Source organism: Pseudophryne corroboree, chromosome 7, assembly GCF_028390025.1.
Source record: "Pseudophryne corroboree isolate aPseCor3 chromosome 7, aPseCor3.hap2, whole genome shotgun sequence".
Lineage (NCBI taxonomy): Eukaryota > Metazoa > Chordata > Amphibia > Anura > Myobatrachidae > Pseudophryne > Pseudophryne corroboree.
In genome coordinates, this window is record NC_086450.1 from 317,511,211 (window position 1) to 317,532,127 (window position 20,917).

Here is a 20,917-nt window from a genome sequence, read left to right on the forward strand (position 1 = left end):
GGCCATTTACAATGCCCTAAGTCAAGCGAAACCCCTGCTTCAGGGTCAGGCGGTATTGATCCAATCGGACAACATCACGTCAGTCGCCCACGTAAACAGACAGGGCGGCACGAGAAGCAGGAGGGCAATGGCAGAAGCTGCAAGGATTCTTCGCTGGGCGGAAAATCATGTGATAGCACTGTCAGCAGTGTTCATTCCGGGAGTGGACAACTGGGAAGCAGACTTCCTCAGCAGACACGACCTTCACCCGGGGGAGTGGGGACTTCATCCAGAAGTCTTCCACATGATTGTGAACCGTTGGGAAAAACCAAAGGTGGACATGATGGCGTCCCGTCTAAACAAAAAACTAGACAGATATTGCGCCAGGTCAAGGGACCCTCAGGCAATAGCGGTGGACGCTCTGGTAACACCGTGGGTGTACCAGTCAGTGTATGTGTTCCCTCCTCTGCCTCTCATACCAAAAGTACTGAGAATCATAAGAAGGAGAGGAGTAAGAACTATACTCGTGGTTCCGGATTGGCCGAGAAGGACTTGTTATCCGGAACTTCAGGAGATGCTCACGGACGAACCATGGCCTCTACCTCTAAGAAAGGACCTGCTCCAGCAGGGGCCTTGTCTGTTCCAAGACTTACCGCGGCTGCGTTTGACGGCGTGGCGGTTGAACGCCGGATCCTGAAGGAAAAAGGCATTCCAGATGAAGTCATCCCTACCCTGGTCAAGGCCAGGAAGGATGTAACCGCAAAACATTATCACCGCATTTGGCAAAAATATGTTGCGTGGTGTGAGGCAAGGAAGGCCCCTACAGAGGAATTTCAACTGGGTCGTTTCCTCCATTTCCTGCAAACAGGACTGTCTATGGGCCTAAAATTAGGGTCCATTAAGGTTCAAATTTCGGCCCTGTCGTTTTTCTTCCAAAAAGAACTGGCTTCAGTACCTGAAGTTCAGACATTTGTAAAAGGGGTACTGCATATACAGCCTCCTTTTGTGCCTCCAGTGGCACCTTGGGATCTCAATGTTGTGTTGAGTTTCCTAAAGTCACATTGGTTTGAACCACTCACCACTGTGGACTTAAAATATCTCACATGGAAGGTGACGATGCTGTTAGCCCTGGCTTCAGCCAGGCGTGTGTCAGAATTGGCGGCTTTATCGTATAAAAGCCCTTACTTAATATTTCATTCTGACAGGGCAGAATTGAGGACTCGTCCTCAATTTCTACCTAAGGTGGTTTCTGCATTTCACATGAACCAACCTATTGTGGTACCTGCGGCTACTAAGGACTTGGAGGACTCCAAGTTGCTTGACGTGGTCAGGGCCCTGAAAATATGTTTCCAGGACGGCTGGAGTCAGAAAATCTGACTCGCTGTTTATCCTGTATGCACCCAACAAGCTGGGTGCTCCTGCTTCTAAGCAGACGATTGCTCGTTGGATTTGTAGTACAATTCAGCTTGCACATTCGGTGGCAGGCCTGCCACAGCCAAAATCGGTAAAAGCCCATTCCACAAGGAAAGTGGGTTCATCTTGGGCGGCTGCCCGAGGGGTCTCGGCTTTGCAACTTTGCCGAGCAGCTACTTGGTCAGGGGCAAACACGTTTGCTAAATTCTACAAATTTGATACCCTGGCTGAGGAGGACCTGGAGTTCTCTCATTCGGTGCTGCAGAGTCATCCGCACTCTCCCGCCCGTTTGGGAGCTTTGGTATAATCCCCATGGTCCTTACGGAGTCCCAGCATCCACTAGGACGTCAGAGAAAATAAGATTTTACTTACCGATAAATCTATTTCTCGTAGTCCGTAGTGGATGCTGGGCGCCCATCCCAAGTGCGGATTGTCTGCAATACTTGTATATAGTTATTGTTACAAAAATTCGGGTTATTATTGTTGGGAGCCATCTTTTTCAGAGGCTCTTTTTCGTTCTATCATACTGTTAACTGGGTTCAGATCACGAGTTGTACGGTGTGATTGGTGTGGCTGGTATGAATCTTACCCGGGATTCAATATCCTTCCTTATTATGTACGCTCGTCCGGGCACAGTATCCTAACTGAGGCTTGGAGGAGGGTCATAGGGGGAGGAGCCAGTGCACACCACCTGATCCTAAAGCTTTTATTCTTGTGCCCTGTCTCCTGCGGAGCCGCTATTCCCCATGGTCCTTACGGAGTCCCAGCATCCACTACGGACTACGAGAAATAGATTTATCGGTAAGTAAAATCTTATTTTTTTTCAAGAGAAAATGTCATTGTTTGCATCACAGGAATCTGGGATCTGCTTTTCTCTTACGTCCTAGAGGATGCTGGGGACTCCGTAAGAACCACGGGGAATAGACAGGCTCCGCATGAGACATGGGCACTAAAAAAGAACTTTAGGTATGGGTGTGCACTGGCTCCTCCCTCTATGACCTTCCTCCAGACCTCAGTTAGTTTAAGACTGTGCCCAGAGGAGACTGGGTGCACTACAGGGAGCTCTCCTGAGCTTCCTAAAAGAAAGTATTTTGTTAGGTTTTTTATTTTCAGGGAGACCTGCTGGCAACAGGCTCCCTGCGCCGTGGGACTGAGGAGAGAGAAGCAGACCTACTTAAGTGATAGGCTCTGCTTCTTAGGCTACTGGACACCATTAGCTCCAGAGGGAGTCAGAACGCAGGTCTCCCCTAGCGGTTCGTCCCGGAGCCGCGCCGCCGTCCTCCTCGCAAAGCCGGAAGATAGAAGCTGGGTGAGTATAGGAAGACAGAAGACTTCAAAGGCGGCAGAAGACTTTTTTGTGGTATTTACAGTGAATCCCCGCCAGTTGTTTTAAAAGAGCGTGACCGAAGCCCGCCACTGAGGGGGCGGGGCTTCTCCCTCAGCACTCACCAGCGCCATTTTCTCCACAGCACACGCTGAGAATCTGGCTCCCCGGACTCTCCCCTGCTGATCACCGGTGACAGAGGGTTTTAAAGAAGGGAGGGGGGGGGGCACATAATTTGGCGCAGTACATATATAAAGAAGCGCTGTATCTGGGTAATTTTTTCCAGGGTTATTGGCGCTGGGTGTGTGCTGGCATACTCTCTCTCTGTCTCTCCAAAGGGCCTTGTGGGGGAACTGTCTCCAGATTAGAGCTTTCCCTGAGTGTGTGGTGTGTCGGTACTTGCGTGTCGGCATGTCTGAAGCGGAAGGCTCTCCTAGGGATGAGGTGGAGCGCATGAGTGTGGTGTCTCCGTCGGCAACGCCGACACATGACTGGATGGATATGTGGAATATTTTAAATGCAAATGTGAATTTATTGCACAAACGTTTGGACAAAGCAGAGTCCAGGGACGGTACAGGGGGTCATACCCTGCCTTTCCCTATGTCACAGGGGCCTTCTGGGTCTCAAAAACGCCCACTTTCTCCAGTAGTCGACACAGATACCGACACGGATTCTGAATCCAGTGTCGATTATGATGATGCGAGGTTGCAGCCAAAATTGGCAAAGAGTATTCATTATATGATTATTGCTATAAAGGATGTGCTGCATATTATAGATGACCCCGCTGTACCTAATCCAAAGATCCACATGTTCAAAGAAAAGAAGCCTGAGGTTACTTTTCCACCTTCTTTTGAATTAAATGAGTTATTTGAAAGTGCTTGGGAAACTCCAGACAGGAAACTGCAGATTCCCAAAAGGATTCTTATGGCGTATCCTTTCCCGATCAAGGACAGGATACGGTGGGAATCCTCCCCAAGGGTGGACAAAGCGTTGACGCGCCTTTCCAAAAAGGTGGCGCTGCCGTCTCAGGATACTGCTGCCCTCAGGGATCCTGCTGATCGCAAGCAGGAAACTACCTTGAAGTCGATTTACACACATACCGGTACATTACTCAGGCCGGCAATAGCGTCGGCTTGGGTTTGTAGCGCTGTAATAGCGTGGACCGATACCTTATCTGCTGATATGGATACGATGGATAAGGAAACTATTTTATTGACCCTGGGCCATATTAAGGATGCGGTCCTTTATATGAGAGAGGCTCAAAGGGATGTGGGCATACTGGGGTCCAGAGCGAACGCTATGGCGATTTCTGCCAGGCGAGCACTGTGGACCCGAAAGTGGTCGGGTGATGCCGACTCGAAACGGCATATGGAGGTTTTGCCTTACAAGGGTGAGGAATTGTTTGGGGAAGGTCTCGCGGACCTAATTTCCACGGCTACTGCAGGTAAATCAACCTTTTTACCTTATGTTTCCTCACAGCCTAAGAAAGCGCCACATTATCAGATGCAGTCCTTTCGGTCGCATAAATCCAAGAGAGCTTGGGGATCTTCCTTTCTTGCCAGAGGTAAGGGCAAAGGGAAAAAGCTGCCAGCTACAGCCAGTTCCCAGGAACAAAAGTCCTCCCGGCTTCTACTAAATGCACCGCATGACGCTGGGGCTCCGCGGGGAGAGTCCGCTCCTGTGGGGGCACGTCTTGGTCTTTTCAGCCAAGTCTGGGTTCACTCTCGGGTGGATCCCTGGGCAATAGACATTGTTTCCCAGGGATACAAGCTGGAATTCGAAGAGGTGCCTCCTCGCCGGTTTTTCAAATCGGCACTGCCGACTTCTTCCCCAGAGAGGGAGGTAGTTTTGGCAGCAATTCAAAAGTTGTGCCTTCAACAAGTGGTGGTCAAAGTTCCCCTGCTGCAGCAGGGGATGGGCTATTACTCAACCCTGTTTGTGGTCCCAAAACCGGACGGTTCAGTCAGACACATTCTGAATTTAAAATCCTTAAACCTATACTTAAAGAGGTTCAAGATGGAATCGCTCAGAGCGGAGCGGTCATCGCAAGTCTGGAAGGGGGAGATTATATGGTGTCCCTAGACATAAAGGATGCATACCTTCATGTCCCCATATATCAACCTCATTAGGCGTTCCTGAGATTTGTGGTGCAGGATTGGTAATGACAATTTCAGACGTTGCCGTTTGGCCTTTCCACGGCCTCGAGGATCTTTACCAAATTAATGGCAGAGATGATGGTGCTCCTGCGCAAGCAGGGTGTCACAATTATCCCATACTTGGACGATCTCCTGATAAAAGCGAGATCGAGATAACAGTTGCTGGACAGCATATCTCTCTCCCTGAGGGTGTTGCAACAACACGGTTGGATTCTCAATCTACCAAAGTCACAGTTAGTTCCAACTACCCGATTGCCTTTCTTAGGTATGATTCTGGACACGGAACAGAAGAGGGTCTTTCTCCCGATGGAAAAGGCCCAGGAATTTCAGAGCTTGGTCAGGGAACTGTTAAGGCCAGACAGGGTGTCGGTACATCACTGCACTCGAGTTCTGGGAAAGATGGTGGCGTCTTACGAGGCCATTCCATTCGGCAGGTTCCATGCCAGGACTTTTCAGTGGGACCTTCTGGACAAGTGGTCCGGGTCACATCTACAGATTCATCAGATGATCCGCCTGTCCCCCAGGGCCAGGGTATCTCTCTTGTGGTGGCTGCAGAGGGCTCACCTTCTAGAGGGTCGCAGGTTCGGCATTCAGGACTGGGTTCTGGTGACCACGGACGCGAGCCTCCGAGGATGGGGAGCAGTCACACAGGGAAGAAACTTCCAAGGTCTGTGGTCAAGCCAGGAGACTTGTCTACACATCAACGTACTGGAATTAAGGGCCATATACAACGGCCTTCGTCAAGCGGAGACCTTACTTTGAGGTCTACCAGTTCTGATTCAGTCAGACAACATCACAGCAGTGGCCCATGTAAACCGCCAAGGCGGCACAAGGAGCAGAGTGGCAATGGCAGAAGCCTCAAAGATTCTTCGATGGGCGGAGAGTCATGTAAGCGCTCTGTCAGCAGTCTTCATTCCGGGAGTGGACAACTGGGAGGCAGACTTCCTAAGCAGACACGATCTGCATCCAGGAGAGTGGGGACTTCATCAGGAAGTCTTCGCAGAGATTGCAAGTCAGTGAGGACTGCCGCAAATAGACATGATGGCTTCACGCCTCAACAAGAAACTTCCGAGATATTGCGCCAGGTCAAGGGACCCTCAGGCGGTAGCAGTGGACGCCCTGGTGACACCGTGGGTGTTCCAGTCGGTCTATGTGTTTCCTCCTCTTCCTCTCATCTCAAAGATACTGAGAATCATAAGACGACGAGGGATTCAGACAATTCTCATTGTTCCAGATTGGCCTCGAAGGGCCTGGTATCCGGATCTGCAGGAAATGCTCACAGAAGATCCGTGGCCTCATCCTCTCAGGGAAGACCTGTTACAACAAGGGCCATGTCTGTTCCAGGACTTACCGCGACTGCGTTTGACGGCATGGCGGTTGAACGCAGGATACTAGCGGAAAAGGGCATTCCGGATGAGGTCATTCCTACTCTGATAAAGGCTAGGAAGGAGGTGACATCGAAACATTATCACTGTATCTGGAGGAAGTATGTATCTTGGTGCGAAGCCAGGACTGCTCCTCCGGAGGAATTCCATCTGGGCCGTTTTCTCCACTTCCTGCAAACTGGAGTGAATTTGGGCCTAAAGTTAGGCTCCATTAAGGTTCAGATTTCGGCCCTATCCATTTTCTTTCAAAAGGAAGTGGCCTCTCTTCCAGAAATCCAGACTTTCGTGAAAGGGGTGCTGCATATCCAGCCTCCTTTTGTGGCACCATGGGACCTTAACGTGGTGTTACGGTTTCTTAAGTCTCGCTGGTTTGAACCTCTTCAAACTGTTGAATTGAAGTATCTTACTTAGAAAGTGGTCATGTTATTGGCTTCGGCGCGGCGAGTGTCTGATTTGGCGGCTTTGTCCCACAAAAGCCCTTATCTGAAGGAAAACAGAGGCCCTGTTTATCCTGTATGCAGCCAACAAAGTTGGCGCTCCTGCGTCTAAGCAGACTATTGCTCGCTGGATCTGTAACACGATTCAGCAGGCTCATTCTACGGCTGGATTGCCGTTACCGAATTCGGTAAAGGCCCATTCCACTAGGAAGGTTGGCACTTCTTGGGCGGCTGCCCGAGGCGTCTCGGCTTTACAACTTTGCCGAGCGGGGACTTGGTCGGGTTCAAACACTTTGCAAAATTCTACAAGTTTGATACCCTGGCTGATGAGGACCTAATGTTTGCTCATTCGGTGCTGCAGAGTCATCCGCACTCTCCCGCCCGTTTTGGAGCTTTGGTATAATCCCCATGGTCCTTAAGGAGTCCCCAGCATCCTCTAAGACGTAAGAGAAAATAAGATTTATTTTTTATCCACTAGGGGTCACTGGAGTACTCTTGGGATATGGACGGTTCCACAGGAACTAGGCACTGAATAGTTAAAATTTGACTATACCTCCCCTCCATATCCCAGAGTACCCCAGTGTTTTTTCGGTGCTCACCGAGCAACTAGGCTTGTGGAAGTTGGTCCACAATTATTGATTTTTTTGATCTTTTTATTTGAAGCCACATCCCTTTCCCCCTTCCAGGAAGGCGAGGGTCTGGGATAGTGAAAGCTGCTGAAGCAGCTGTGGGTGTCGGACCTCTAGAAGAGCTCCCTCACTACCACGTGCAGGTCTCCTGCAGTAAAAGGCTGACCGTGCTTACAGAGAAGCCCCGTCATTGCCCTCACCACAGGGTCCAGGTATGTTGATAGGGGCGGTCAGCTCATGCTGCCGCCCCACTGTGTGATTACTGTGTGTGTATGTGCCGCCCGCCGCCGCTTCCAGCGCCGCTGTGTAAGTGCTTCTTCCGCCGCTCTGAGCCACGCCGGTCTTTTGATTTTGCATAGGCCGCTCCACGGCTCTATGCGGCATGTTTACCTGCTCCAAAGCGCTTCCGGAGGGCGCAGTGTCATAGCCCGGTCTCCGTGTACAGAGAGCGGTACACGGAGCACGGGGGAGAGGGGGAGACACACTTAATATCGAGTGTGTATGGTATTAGCCTAGCACAGGGCCAGCAGCGCTGCATGAATAGGTTTTTAAGCCTTTGTAACAGGAATGTGCATATAAGCATATAAAGAATTATAAATCTGCTACATAAGTTATAAGTCTGCACTTTTGTGATATACTGTGAGCATGGGGACATATTAACCATGCTTCCTGTTTTTCCTGTTTTCTTTTCCAGAATTCCTGTATTACATCTCTCCACCATTGGGCGCAGGGGTGTTAGGGGGAATTTAGGATCAGGCATATTGCTGGCACACTTGGCCAGAGATATAGAGACACCTTAGTGCTATTTACTGAGTCGCGCAAGTTGTTTGTCTTTGTATTTTGTATTGTCTGTTTGCATAATGAGTAAAACACCAGTAAAGTCCAAAAAGCAGTTTTACTGCCATGTCTGTAAGGGTGTATTACCTGATGGATTTACCACATGTAAAGTATGTTTTGTAAATTCAGAAACAAATACAATTTCTGCTCCGGTTTCAAATCCAATTTCAACCCCGGACCCGCCATGGGCTATATTAGCAGATGTCTTAGCTGGATTGCAATCAGAGTTGGCCGCCTCTCGGCAGGAGCGAGAGGCGGCAAGATCTGAATCTAGGGTGAGACCGCTAGAACTACCAGAGGGATCTCAGCCTTGCCAAAGGTCCAGATCCTCTTTGACTAGGGGGGATAAATTTCTTATAAACTACCGGTTTCTGCTATGTTACTGTCTGATGATTCTTCGCCAGACCTCACTCTACAAGAGGTGGTTGAGGAGGGCGAAGTAGACCAGCAGTCAGATGGTGAATTTTACAGAGACTGAGGAGCCTCTGACAAATGATGAGGTCGTTTTTACTAAACGACAGAGAACTCCAATATGTTTCCCTGTTTCAGAATCTCTTAAGAAAATGTTACTAGAAACAAGGAAGAATCCGGATAAACTGTTTTCTGTACCTCACAGATTTAGGTCTAGTTATCCGTTTCCAGAGTCTATGACGGCTACATGGGAGAATCCGCCGTTGGTGGATTCATCTGTGTCTAAACTTACAAAGAAATTAACCATACCTGTACCAGCTGCAACTACACTCAAGGACCGTAAAATAGAAGTTATGCTAAAGTCCATGTATACAGCAGCAGGAGTGCTGCTTAGACCTGGGTTGAGTGGCATTTGGGTAACTAAGGCTCTAATGGTATGGATAACAGAATTCAGATCTGCCTTAACTGATGATCATCTTATACTTCTCGCTGATCAAATCTGGGAAGCGGCTGACTATTTATGTACAGCTTCTACTGACGTCTGTCAGCTCACTTCTCGCCTTTCATCATCACTAGTCACAGCACGACGTGCGCTCTGGCTACGTTCTTGGCGAGCGGAGACAGAGGTCAAAAAAGGAATAGAAGCGTTACCTTACGAGGGCGAGAAGTTATTCGGTCCTGAATTGGACAAATGGATTTCTGAGGCCACAGGAGGAAAGTCGGTTTTCTTACCATTTTCTAGGAACTGTTGGAGGAAATGGTATTCTGGACCGGCGTTCAAATCCTTTACACCTCAGTCCTTTCACGGGCGTGGCAGGGGAACGGCCACACCAGGTAGATGAGGTCGGGGACGTAGTTTCCAACTAACTAATACCACTCGTCAGGATACTAAAGTCACCGGTAAGCCAGTGGCATGACGGGCTCCCAGCCCATCTCGGATCTCCTATTGTGGGAGCACGTCTTCAGTCATTCCAGTTGGCGTGGCTTCAGACGTCCACAGATGGGTGGATCCGCAATTTAGTTTTAACAGGTTACAAAATAGAGTTCGACTGTCTCCCGCCAATGCGGTTTTTCAGGACAGGACTGCCTCTGTTGGACGGCAAGAGGGTGATTCTGCAGACTGCCATTCAGTCTCTGCTGGACGCAGCAGTTTTGATTCCGGTCCCTGTGCACCAACAGGGTCAGGGTTATTATTCCAGTCTGTTTGTGGTACCGAAGCCGGATGGCTCGGTCAGGCCAATATTGAACTTAAGGGGCCTCAATCAGTACGTCACTTACTACAGATTCAAGATGGAATCTCTACGGTCAGTAATTGCAGGTCTAGAGCCACAGAAATTTATGATTGCGCTGGATCTCAAGGATGCGTACTTACACATTCCGATTTGGCCTCCTCATCAAAGGTTTTTGCGGTTTGCAATACGACAGAACCATTACCAGTTCAAGGCTCTACCATTTGGCCTCTCGTCAGTGCCTCGGGTATTCACCAAGGTGATGTCTGTGATGATAGCTCATCTCAGATCCCTAGGAGTGATAATAGTTCCGTACTTGGACGACTTACTCATCAAAGCTCCGTCTCAACAAATCCTCCTTCAACAGGCATTGCTGACATACAATGTACTGGTTCACCACGGTTGGATTGTCAACTTCAAGAAATCACATCTAGTTCCGTCTCAACTACTTCAATTCCTAGGTATGGTTCTCGATACGGTAGATCAAAGAATTTACCTACCCGAACAGAAAGTACAGGTCATTCGTCATCTGGTACAATTAGTGCTCAAGCCACGCACGGTTTCGGTTCATTTGTGCATTCGCCTCTTAGGCACAATGGTGGCGGCTTTCGAAGCGCTTCAGTTCGGAAGACTTCACTCACGTCCTTTTCAACTGGATGTGCTCGCACAGTGGTCGGGCTCGCATTTACAGATTCACCACAGGGTGAGGTTATCTCCAAGGACCAGAGTGTCTCTACTCTGGTGGCTCAAAGTACAGAATCTAACCGCAGGGAAACTGTTCGGCGTCTGGAATTGGATAATTCTCACGGCAGACGCAAGTCTCGGAGGTTGGGGAGCTGTAGTTCAAAATTTTCAGCTCCAGGGTCTCTGGGCGGATCACGAAAGATTGCTGTCTATAAATGTCCTGGAACTCCGGGCAATTTACAATGCATTGCGACAAGCAGTGCACATGCTGCAGCTCAGGCTGTTCAGGTGCAGTCAGACAATGCGACGGCGGTCGCATACATCAACAAACAAGGCGGAACGAGAAGCCGCATGGCAATGCGGGAAGTAGCTCGAATCCTCAATTGGGCTGAATATCACCAAGTGATATTGTCGGCAGTGTTCATTCCGGGAGTGGACAACTGGGAGGCGGATTATCTCAGTCGTCGGGATTTTCATCCAGGAGAATGGGCATTAAATCCAGAAGTGTTTCACATGCTGGTCCAGAGGTGGGGTTACCCGCAGGTGGACCTGATGGCATCTCGCCACAATCATCAAACGCCCCAGTATGTGTCCAGAACGAGAGATCCACAGGCGGTGGCGGTGGATGCTCTCACAGTCGCGTGGCCGTACAGCCTCGTGTATCTGTTTCCACCGTTTCCGCTGCTCCCTCTGTTGCTAAAACGGATCAAGAGAGAGTCCGTCACAGTCATACTAGTGGCGCCTCATTGGCCTCGGAGAGCTTGGTTCTCGGATCTTCGCGGATTACTCGCAGACGATCCTTGGCCGCTCCCACTACGTCCGGACCTGTTACAACAGGGTCCGTTCCTTTACCCCGATTTAGCGCGGCTGCGTTTGACGGGGTGGCTGTTGAGACCGCCCTCTTAAGAAGAGAGGGCATTCCAGAATCAGTCATTCCAACCATGTTACGAGCTAGGAAGCCGGTTACGGCAGCTCATTATTACAGAATTTGGCGTGCCTATATAGGTTGGTGTGAAGCTCTGAAGTTTCTGACATCTTCTTTTAAGTTATCCCGTCTTTTGTTATTTCTACAGATGGGGTTAGATGGAGGTCTACGTTTATCCACACTAAAGGTGCAGATATCTGCGTTGTCACTTTATTTCCAAAGAAGATTGGCTCTATTGCCGTCGGTACACACCTTTTATGCAGGGTGTCCTCGGAGTACAGCCTCCATTCACTCCACCTACTGCGCCATGGGACTTGAATCTGGTTTTAGATTTCTTACAGTCTTTTCATTTTGAACCCTTACAACAAGTGGATATTAAGTTTCTCACTTGGAAAACAATTTTTCTCCTAGCCTTGTCTTCGGCAAGGCGTGTTTCAGATTTGGGTGCCTTGTCTTGCAAGCCACCTTATTTGGTGTTTCATGATGACAGAGCGGAACTTCGGACGAATCCCGCTTTCCTACCAAAAGTAGTGTCCTCTTTTCACATCAATCAACCAATAGTAGTTCCTGTGTTAACAGGACATTCTGAAACTCTGGATGTGGTACGCGCATTACGCGTTTATGTATCCCGAACGTCTACAGTTCGTAAGACGGATACGTTGTTTGTTCTCTATGATGCTGCCAAGAGGGGTTGGCCAGCCTCTAAGCAGACCTTATCCAGATGGATAAAACTGACCATACGTCAGGCTAATCTTCAGGCTAGGTTACAGCCGCCTACATCGGTAACAGCTCATTCCACACGTTCTGTGGGAACTTCATGGGCAGCTGGACGTGGAGCTTCTACGACACAGCTTTGCCGTGCGGCTACATGGTCGTCAGTGCACACGTTTGTGCGCTTTTATAAGTTTGATACTTTTGCGGCATCAGCATCTAGCTTTGGCCGTTTAGTGTTACAGGTGCCAAACAGCTCTCCTGCCCACGGGGGAAACTTTGGTACGTCCCAAGAGTACTCCAGTGACCCCTAGTGGATGAAAAAGAAAATAGGATTTTGGTACTTACCAGGTAAATCCTTTTCTTTGAATCCATAGGGGTCACTGGACGCCCACCCAGAGCAGTTGTTTACCTGGTTGTGGTAAGTGCAGGAAATATATTGGTAACACACTCTTACCGACTGTTTCAAATAAGAAATTCTATCGGGTTGGTGTCAACTGTTAGTTGTCAGTTTCGTTTTGTGTCAACTTTATTGTTGTCCGTTTTTGGTTATATGTATTTCTCCATTGTCAACCTCTATAGCTCCAGTTCGGCTCAGTAAAAAACACTGAGGTACTCTGGGATATGGAGGGGAGGTATAGTCAAATTTCAACTATTCAGTGCCTAGTTCCTGTGGAACCGTCCATATCCCAAGAGTACTCCAGTGCCCCCTATGGATTCAAAGAAAAGGATTTACCTGGTAAGTACCAAAATCCTATTTTTAAACCTACCGGTAAATCTTTGTCTCCTAGTCCGTAGAGGATGCTGGGCACCCGTCCCAGTGTGGACAACATCCTGCAAGACTTGTATATAGTTGTTGCTTACATAAGGGTTATGTTTTCAGTTTGGATCAGTTTTGGACTGATACTGGTTTTGTTTTATACTGTTGACTGGTTCGTGTATCCCATGTTATACGGTGTGAATGGTGTGGCTGGTATGAATCTTGCTCTTGGATTTCCAAAATCCTTTCCTCGTACTGTCCGTCTCCTCTGGACACAGTTTCTCTAACTGAGGTCTGGAGGAGGGGCATAGAGGGAGGAGCCAGTGCACACCCATACCTAAAGTTCTTTTTTAGTGCCCATGTCTCCTGCGGAGCCCGTCTATTCCCCATGGTCCTTACGGAGTCCCCAGCATCCTCTACGGACTTGGAGAAAAAGATTTACCGGTAGGTTTAAAATCTTATTTTCTCATCAAAATTCGACAACCTTCTTGGATTACTAAGGGCTTGTGCTTGCTGGCATTGAAATACATTACCTCTTTCAGCGTAGTAACCCTTGTGTTGAAAATTGACACCAAGTGAAGGAAAGTGTGTGTACAGGTCATTTGTTTCCATTATTATTTGGACTATTGGTATTCAAGTGTGTCTGCCAAGGTGCAAGATGGCACTTTGGATGTGTAATATTAATGCCAGTGTGTACAAGCCCTAGTGCCAGTGCTATTCTGGTGTTGGCAGCACTACCGGTTGTAATAGTCAAAAGCTGTTTGAGCCACAAGTGTTTTTTCTAAAGGTGCCCACACGCTACAACGGAGAATGGAACGATTTACATGCATCTTGAGATAAATCGTTCGGAAAAGTGCAAATTGTTCAGAGTTCCTGGGAAAAAAAATGTTACAATGCGCAGTCCCGTGGGTCGTTTGTCGTAACTTCAGATCTTCCCTACTGAAGGGAAGATTAGTAACGGAACAAGCGATTTTGGACAAATAGTTTGTGGCTTTCCCATCCGATGTATCTAACGATACATCATCCAATCAGTCCTTCTAGTGTGTGGGCACCTTTACATTCTGCTTATTGTGAGGGATTAGTCTGGATAAGTGGTGGTGGATAACTGATAAATCTGTTTTGTACATATGTGTTTGTCTATGGATGATTTGCTTATGGTATCATCTGAGGGACCCAAGGTACAGTAGTAGCATGCTTGGCCAGTTTGAATTGTTTATGCGCATATCCATAAAATAAACAATTCTATATCTAATCATGGGACAGGTGTATTAAGCTTTGAGAAGTGTTAAAGCAGTGATAAGTGCAAGGTGATAATGCACCAGCCAATCAGTTCCTAACTGTCAATTTACATATTGGAGCTGATAGGCTGGTGCGTTATCACCTTGCACATATCACTGCTTTATCACTTCTTCAGGCTTAATATATCTGCCCCCATGTTACTTTTCCTGCCCTCCAATTGGCTCCATTATGCCTCAGTTTATTCCTAAAATCAGGAAATTTCAAAAGCTTGGACTTCCCAAAATGGGCAAATAATGAATAAGTTGTGAACGATATTGTTGTCCCTATTAGACAACTTAAGTCTGTCAGCACCATGTATTTGACACCCTGCTGTGTTTCTAGAACGTGATCAGTAGTCGCTCTCCCAGTATAGTGCCACCTATACACAATAATATGTTTGCTGTGACACGTCAAGGCTGGAGTTTGCTTGTACTCTGCAGTCCTCTCCTCTGATTGCAGACACAAGTTAGGATAAACAGTGTTACAGGTCCAGGACATAGAAAATACAACAGTAAATAGTAATGTGTCATGAGTAAATATACATTTGTAACCATGTAATGGAGCCGACATTGAGTTGTTTTCCTGTGATTTCATTTAGCACATAAGATATAAAGGCCTTTCCTCAACAGGTGAGAGCTGTTCCCATGCATTCTATGTAAATAAGTAAGTTATTTCCAGTGAAAACAATATGTTATGAAAATATGTAAAAAAATAAAAAATAAATAAAAAAATGCTTATAACTTATGTAAAGGCATTCAAATCAGGAAACTGATGCACTGTTTTAACAAAGGAGTTTGTTGTAATTTCCCTGGTAACTTTAATGGCAGTTATATAATACAAGTACATAGGCACATTTCTTTTCTGGATGAGCTTTAACTACAAGACATAATAGGGGAGATGTATCAAAGTTTGGAGAGAGATAAAGTACTAGCCAATCAGCTCCTGTCATTTTTCAAATGGCATGTAAAGTGACAGAAGCTGATTGGTTGGTTCTTTATCTCTCTCTCTCTCTCTCCACTTTATAACAGTTTGGCACGGAAGATTGGATCTTTTAGTTGAAGATCTGCTGAAAGAACCACAAGTACCTTAACATCTATCTTGTCTTCCTACTGTTTTGTTCACTCTAACTTTCTTATTATTGTTTCCTAGGTATATGTATCATGTTCTAACAAAAAACACCACAGTCACAGACCTTAATCGCAATTTACTAGTGGAAACCATTCGTTCCATCACAGAAATTCTTATCTGGGGGGACCAGAATGACAGCTCAGTCTTTGAGTAAGTAACACAGTAATGCAGTATCTGTTACATAAATTACTTGTGATAATCACATTTGTTTGTGTTGACACATTTATTCTGAAATATCATTGCATCCAGTGTTAGAGCATAACCTGAAACATAGGAAAACAATTTTCTTACCGTACAGTATATTCATTTTTACAGTGCATTATGTAAACTATACTACCCGGCAGAAGTTTTACATCTTTCCAGTTTTTATTGACATTTGGACAGTTTAATGTCTTGACATACTCTGAAATTCTGCATTCACCAAATAAGCAATTGGAGATATAAAAGAAATCAGAATAATTTTGTTTAACATAATTTTATCTAAATTTTTGTCTCCTCAAAGTAGCCAACTTTTGTAGATATTATTGCTGAACACCCTGCGTAAGTCCTGAATAAATTTATAGAATGTGATAGTATTAGGAATGTTAGGGACCCATGTGATGAAGTCACCTGGCCGCGGTACATGGGCCCGCATATTTGTGCAAATGTGTGCTAAGAACTTCAATTACACTCTATGTTAATTGTGAGGGTTTATTTAAATTATTCTATCAGTGTTCTTAGTGCTAAGTCTGCATCTCATATATATATATATATATATATATATATATATATATATATATATATATATATATATATATATATATATATATATATATATATATATATATATATATAAATAAAATGGAGTAAAAAAGAGCGCATAATAGTGTCGGTGAGAAAAACCTTTATGGATTCAAGTGTAGTGATAAATTAAAGAATATGCAGCAACTTAGCTTATAGAACTTTCACGTAGATGACTCTTAGGAGCAGGACATGTAAAAGAGAGATAAAGGCAACATAGTGTGTACTGTTTTTGAATTATCACAGAAGCTTAGGAACTATGCTAGTTCCAATTTTTGATAAAACAGTGACATAAGATAAGCTGTTTTTAATTTTCAATCTTGTACGTTTGCTACCTACGTTTATGGACCGAAAATCTGCCTATATATCCTTTTAAATCTCGGATTTTACATATGCGGACAGATAAGCTGGCTACATTCCCTAATTTTGTACGGTTAATACCTACACTTACGAACAGACAAGCTGCTATATACTTCTATGTGTTTTTTAATGCCATTATCCTAATTGTATCTATTTGTGACCTGCATTTGTGGCAGGATTGTGTTTATTAAATTTTTACTGTTTTTAACTTTTATGTCACTGTTTTATCAAAAATTGGAACTAGCATAGGTGGTCATTCCGAGTTGTTCGCTCGTTGCTGATTTTCGCTATATTGCGATTAGTAGCTTACTGCGCATGCGCAAGGTTCGCAGAGCGCATGCGCTTAGTTATTTTACACAAAAGTTAGGTATTTTACTCACGGCATAACAAGGATTTTTCATCGTTCTGGTGATCGTAGTGTGATTGACAGGAAGTGGGTGTTTCTGGGCGGAAACTGGCCGTTTTCTTGGCATGTGCGAAAAAACGCTGGCGTTTCTGGGAAAAACGCGGGAGTGTCTGAAGAAACGGGGGAGTGTCTGGGCGAACGCTGGGTGTGTTTGTGACGTCAAACCAGGAACGAAACTGACTGAACTGATCGCAATGGCTGAGTAAGTCTGGAGCTACTCAGAAACTGCTAAGAAATTTCTATTCGCAATTCTGCGAATCTTTCGTTCGCAATTCTGCTAAGATACACTCCCAGAGGGCGGCGGCTTAGCGTGTGCAATGCTGCTAAAATCAGCTAGCGAGCGAACAACTCGGAATGAGGGCCTTAGTTCCTAAGCTTCTGTGATAATTCAAAAACAGTACGCACTATGTTGCCTTTATCTCTTTTACATGTCCTGCTCCTAAGAGTCATCTACCTGAAAGTTCTATAAGCTAAGTTGCTGCATATTTCTCTAACGTCCTAGTGGATGCTGGGGACTCCGTAAGGACCATGGGGAATAGACGGGCTCTGCAGGAGACTGGGCACTCTAAGAAAGAATTAGTACTACTGATGTGCACTGGCTCCTCCCTCTATGCCCCTCCTCCAGACCTCAGTTAGAATCTGTGCCCGGAAGGAGCTGGGTGCATTTTAGTGAGCTCTCCTGAGCTTGCTATTAAAGTATTTTAGTTAGGTTTTTTTTATTTTCAGAGAGCTTCTGCTGGCAACAGACTCTCTGCTACGTGGGACTGAGGGGAGAGAAGCAAACCTGCTAACTGCGGCTAGGTTGCGCTTCTTATGCTACTGGACACCATTAGCTCCAGAGGGTTCGAACACAGGATCTTAACTGTCTGGACTTCATCAAGGGGTCTTGACGAAACGCGTTGGGTGCTGCCTTGATCTAACCTCAGTGACTAAGTTAAGATACTTCACTCCTCTCTATTTAATTGTTTTTTGAATTTTTTATTCTCCCATACTTTTATGTCCTATGTACCCCTTTTATGCTTTCTAGCCTTTCCATGCGTTTTTTTATATGTTTTTTTTATGTATGGTACTTATATTACTTATTTTTACTTCATAAATACTCGGTTTGTTTTTAGTGCTGTATATTGTAATAAATGTAATTTTTTATGTAACTGCCTAGTTTTACAAATGGTTTTTGCACCAGTGGTCGCTTTTCATTACCTTATCCCCTGTGTATATATATATATATATATATATATATATATATATATATATAATGTATGTATGTGTGTATATATATATATATATATATATATATATATATATATATATATATATATATATATATATATATATATATATATATATATATATATATATATATATCTCTATATCTCCTATATAATAGCCCAGATCTGTGACTTTGTGACTCATTTGCTAACGCTGGGCGGAGTCACAACACTGGGCGGAGTTAGCCAAATGAGTCACAGATCTGGCCAAATCTATAGGAGACTAGGAGCAGAAGCAGATAGTATGGGCATGGCACAGGCAGGGGTGCATAACTCCCAGCTTTCTTCAGGAATAAGGAGGGACACACATGTGGCGAAAAGGGGCGTGGTCAACAAAAAGGGGCGTGGCTTCACGGGAGGGCCCCCGTTTTCGTCAGTGAGGGGGCATGCCCAGCGCTCTGTGAGCTGCTGGCATGCCCCCAGGGGCTGATTATGAGTCCGGGGGGCCCAGGGCACTTGAGACAGGGGAGCCCTATCTCATTGCTGTGCCTGCTGTGGGGTTGGGGGCGTGGCCTAATCGCGGTTTGAGAGGCCACGCCCCCTTATGCAAATTCCAGGATTTTTTTTAAATGGAATTTTGGCCCCTCAGCTAGGGCTAAATCCAGAGGAGGTGGTCGCTTTCCCCTACACACCCGCACAGGCAGAAGAAAGCAGGGAGACTGCTGCCTCCCTGCAACACCACAGACCTGCCAATACGCAGCAGCGTGTGCTGACTGTAGCACAATGCTGCCGCTGTTGCTGGCAGGACGGGGGAGCTTCTGAGATGGGACAGAGCTACTCCAGCCAGGGGCCCCCTAAAACTGTGGGGCCAACGGTACGTACCCCCTGCCCCCCCCCCCCCCCCCCTTAATCCGGCTCAGCTGCTGGAACCCCCCCTTAATCCGTACCCCCTGATGCCCCCTCTCCCTCTGTCTCCACTATTCACCGCTGCTCTGCTAAGCAGAACAGCGAGTACAGGAGCTTTCCAACTGCCCCCCCACCCCACCGTGGGACACTGCGACCCACGGGTGGGACATCGGGACAGACCCCAAAAAATGGGACTGTCCCGCGAAAATCGGGACAGTTGGGAGGTATGGGGGTGTGTGAGGGGGTATGCCGTACAGACAGACGGGCACCGGCTCACTGTGTGCTTGACCCTCCACATCAGCATACTCAGCAGGGGCTCTCTGGCGTGGAGGAGCGTCACTTTCTGGCACACTCCACGCTTCTTAGCTGCAGTTTTGTGGGGCACCTGCCGCTGTGCAGGTTCCGTACTGCCTCTGTTATCTCCAGCCCCGGCAACCCCACCGCTAGCTGCAGCGCTGCCACGTGCAGTGAGGTGCGCCCAGCTCCTTCACACACTTTAGCCGGCGGGTACCGTTGTAGAAGTCCGAGCTGCTTGCAGGCTCCGACCCCCTCCTCCCTCCAGCCGCAGCGTCTCCTGGGAGCTAACCAGTCACTCCCAGTCTCTCCTTACCACAGTGCCCAGCAGCTGCGAGGTCCGCGCCGCGTGCATGCTATGATCCCCTCCTCCCTCCAGTCACAGCGTCTCCTGGGGGCTAACCAGTCACTCCCAGTCTCCCCTTACCACAGTGCCCGGCAGCTGCACGAGGTCTGCGGTGTGTGACTGAGATGGGGGGGAGGGATGCGGACGGGCAGAGGAAGCAGGACTCCAGCCTAAGAGAGTCAGCCATGTCAAGTCTCCACCAGCAGCAGATCCCAACAGGTTGGAGTGGAACAGCAGCAGCCAGCAGCAGTGACTCCGGTAAGACACATCTGTCTGTCACCACTGTTTTGTCCCTAATACCAATCTCTCCCGTGCCCTGTGTTCTGTCATGTCCCTGTCACCCCTGGCCTTGCCCTGTCACCCCTTATCTTGGCCCTTTCACCCTTATCTTGGCCCTTTCACCCTTATCTTGGCCCTTTCACCCTTATCCTGGCCCTTTCACCCCTATCCTGGCCCTGTTACCCCTATCCTGGCCCTGTTACCCCTATCCTGGCCCTGTTACCCCTATCCTGGCCCTGTTACCCCTATCCTGGCCCTGTTACCCCTATCCTGGCCCTGTTACCCCTATCCTGGCCCTGTTACCCCTATCCTGGCCCTGTCACCCCTGTGCTTGCCCTGTCATCCCTATACTGGTCCTGCCGCCCCTACCCTGGCCCTGTCACCCCTATCCTGTCCCTGTCATTTCTGTCCTGGCCCCGTCACCCCTGTCCTGGCCCTGTTACTGCATACCCTCCAACTACCTTTTTGGCAGGTACAGTACCCGCAGCGCCTCCAGACCCCCTCCCCAATGCACCACACCTCCGCACCTTCCCCTCCACCACATGCGGCACTCCACCCCTCCCCCACACACTGTGCCTCCAGACCCCCCACAACCCCCATATATGTCTCCCCCCACACCTGCCCCCTCCACCCGCAGTATCTGCAGACACCCTCGTCCATCCACGGTCCCCCCTCACCCACCCCTCCCCCACCCATGACACCCCCGCACCTGCCCCTCCACCACCTGCAGCACCTCCGGACCTCCTTCCCCATCCGCCGCACCACCCGTACCTGCCCCTCCCCTACCCACGGCGCCTGCGGACCACTACCCCACCCCCGGCACCCCCGCCTCTTCCCATCCCACAGCACCTCCGGAACCCTTCACCCATCCGCAACATCCCCACACCTGCCCCTCTCCCACCTGTGGCACCCCTGCCCCTCCTCCACCTGCAGTGCCTCCGGACCCCTCCCCCATCTGCAGCCCCCACTCCTCTGCCCATCCCCCACCCGCAGCACCTCCCGACCCTTCCCCATCCGGGCCCCCCCCCCGCTTCCGCCCCCCCCTCCCCGCA

At 47.8% G+C, this 20,917-nt stretch overlaps 1 protein-coding gene across 6 annotated transcripts in view; it reads left to right on the forward strand.

The window, feature by feature from the left end:
• The window catches only part of CLEC16A (C-type lectin domain containing 16A), a 954,241-nt gene that overhangs the window by 11,440 nt on the left and 921,884 nt on the right, over positions 1 to 20,917 (forward strand). For 4 of the 6 annotated variants that reach the window (XM_063934295.1, XM_063934294.1, XM_063934290.1 and 1 more), the window contains exon 2: positions 15,308 to 15,436. In XM_063934295.1, the coding sequence (XP_063790365.1) occupies positions 15,308 to 15,436 (129 nt within the window). Of the gene's footprint in view, positions 1 to 12,765; positions 12,860 to 14,802; positions 14,822 to 15,307; positions 15,437 to 20,917 lie in introns of those variants that run through there. The other 2 variants (XM_063934291.1, XM_063934292.1) reach the window with 2 other exon arrangements.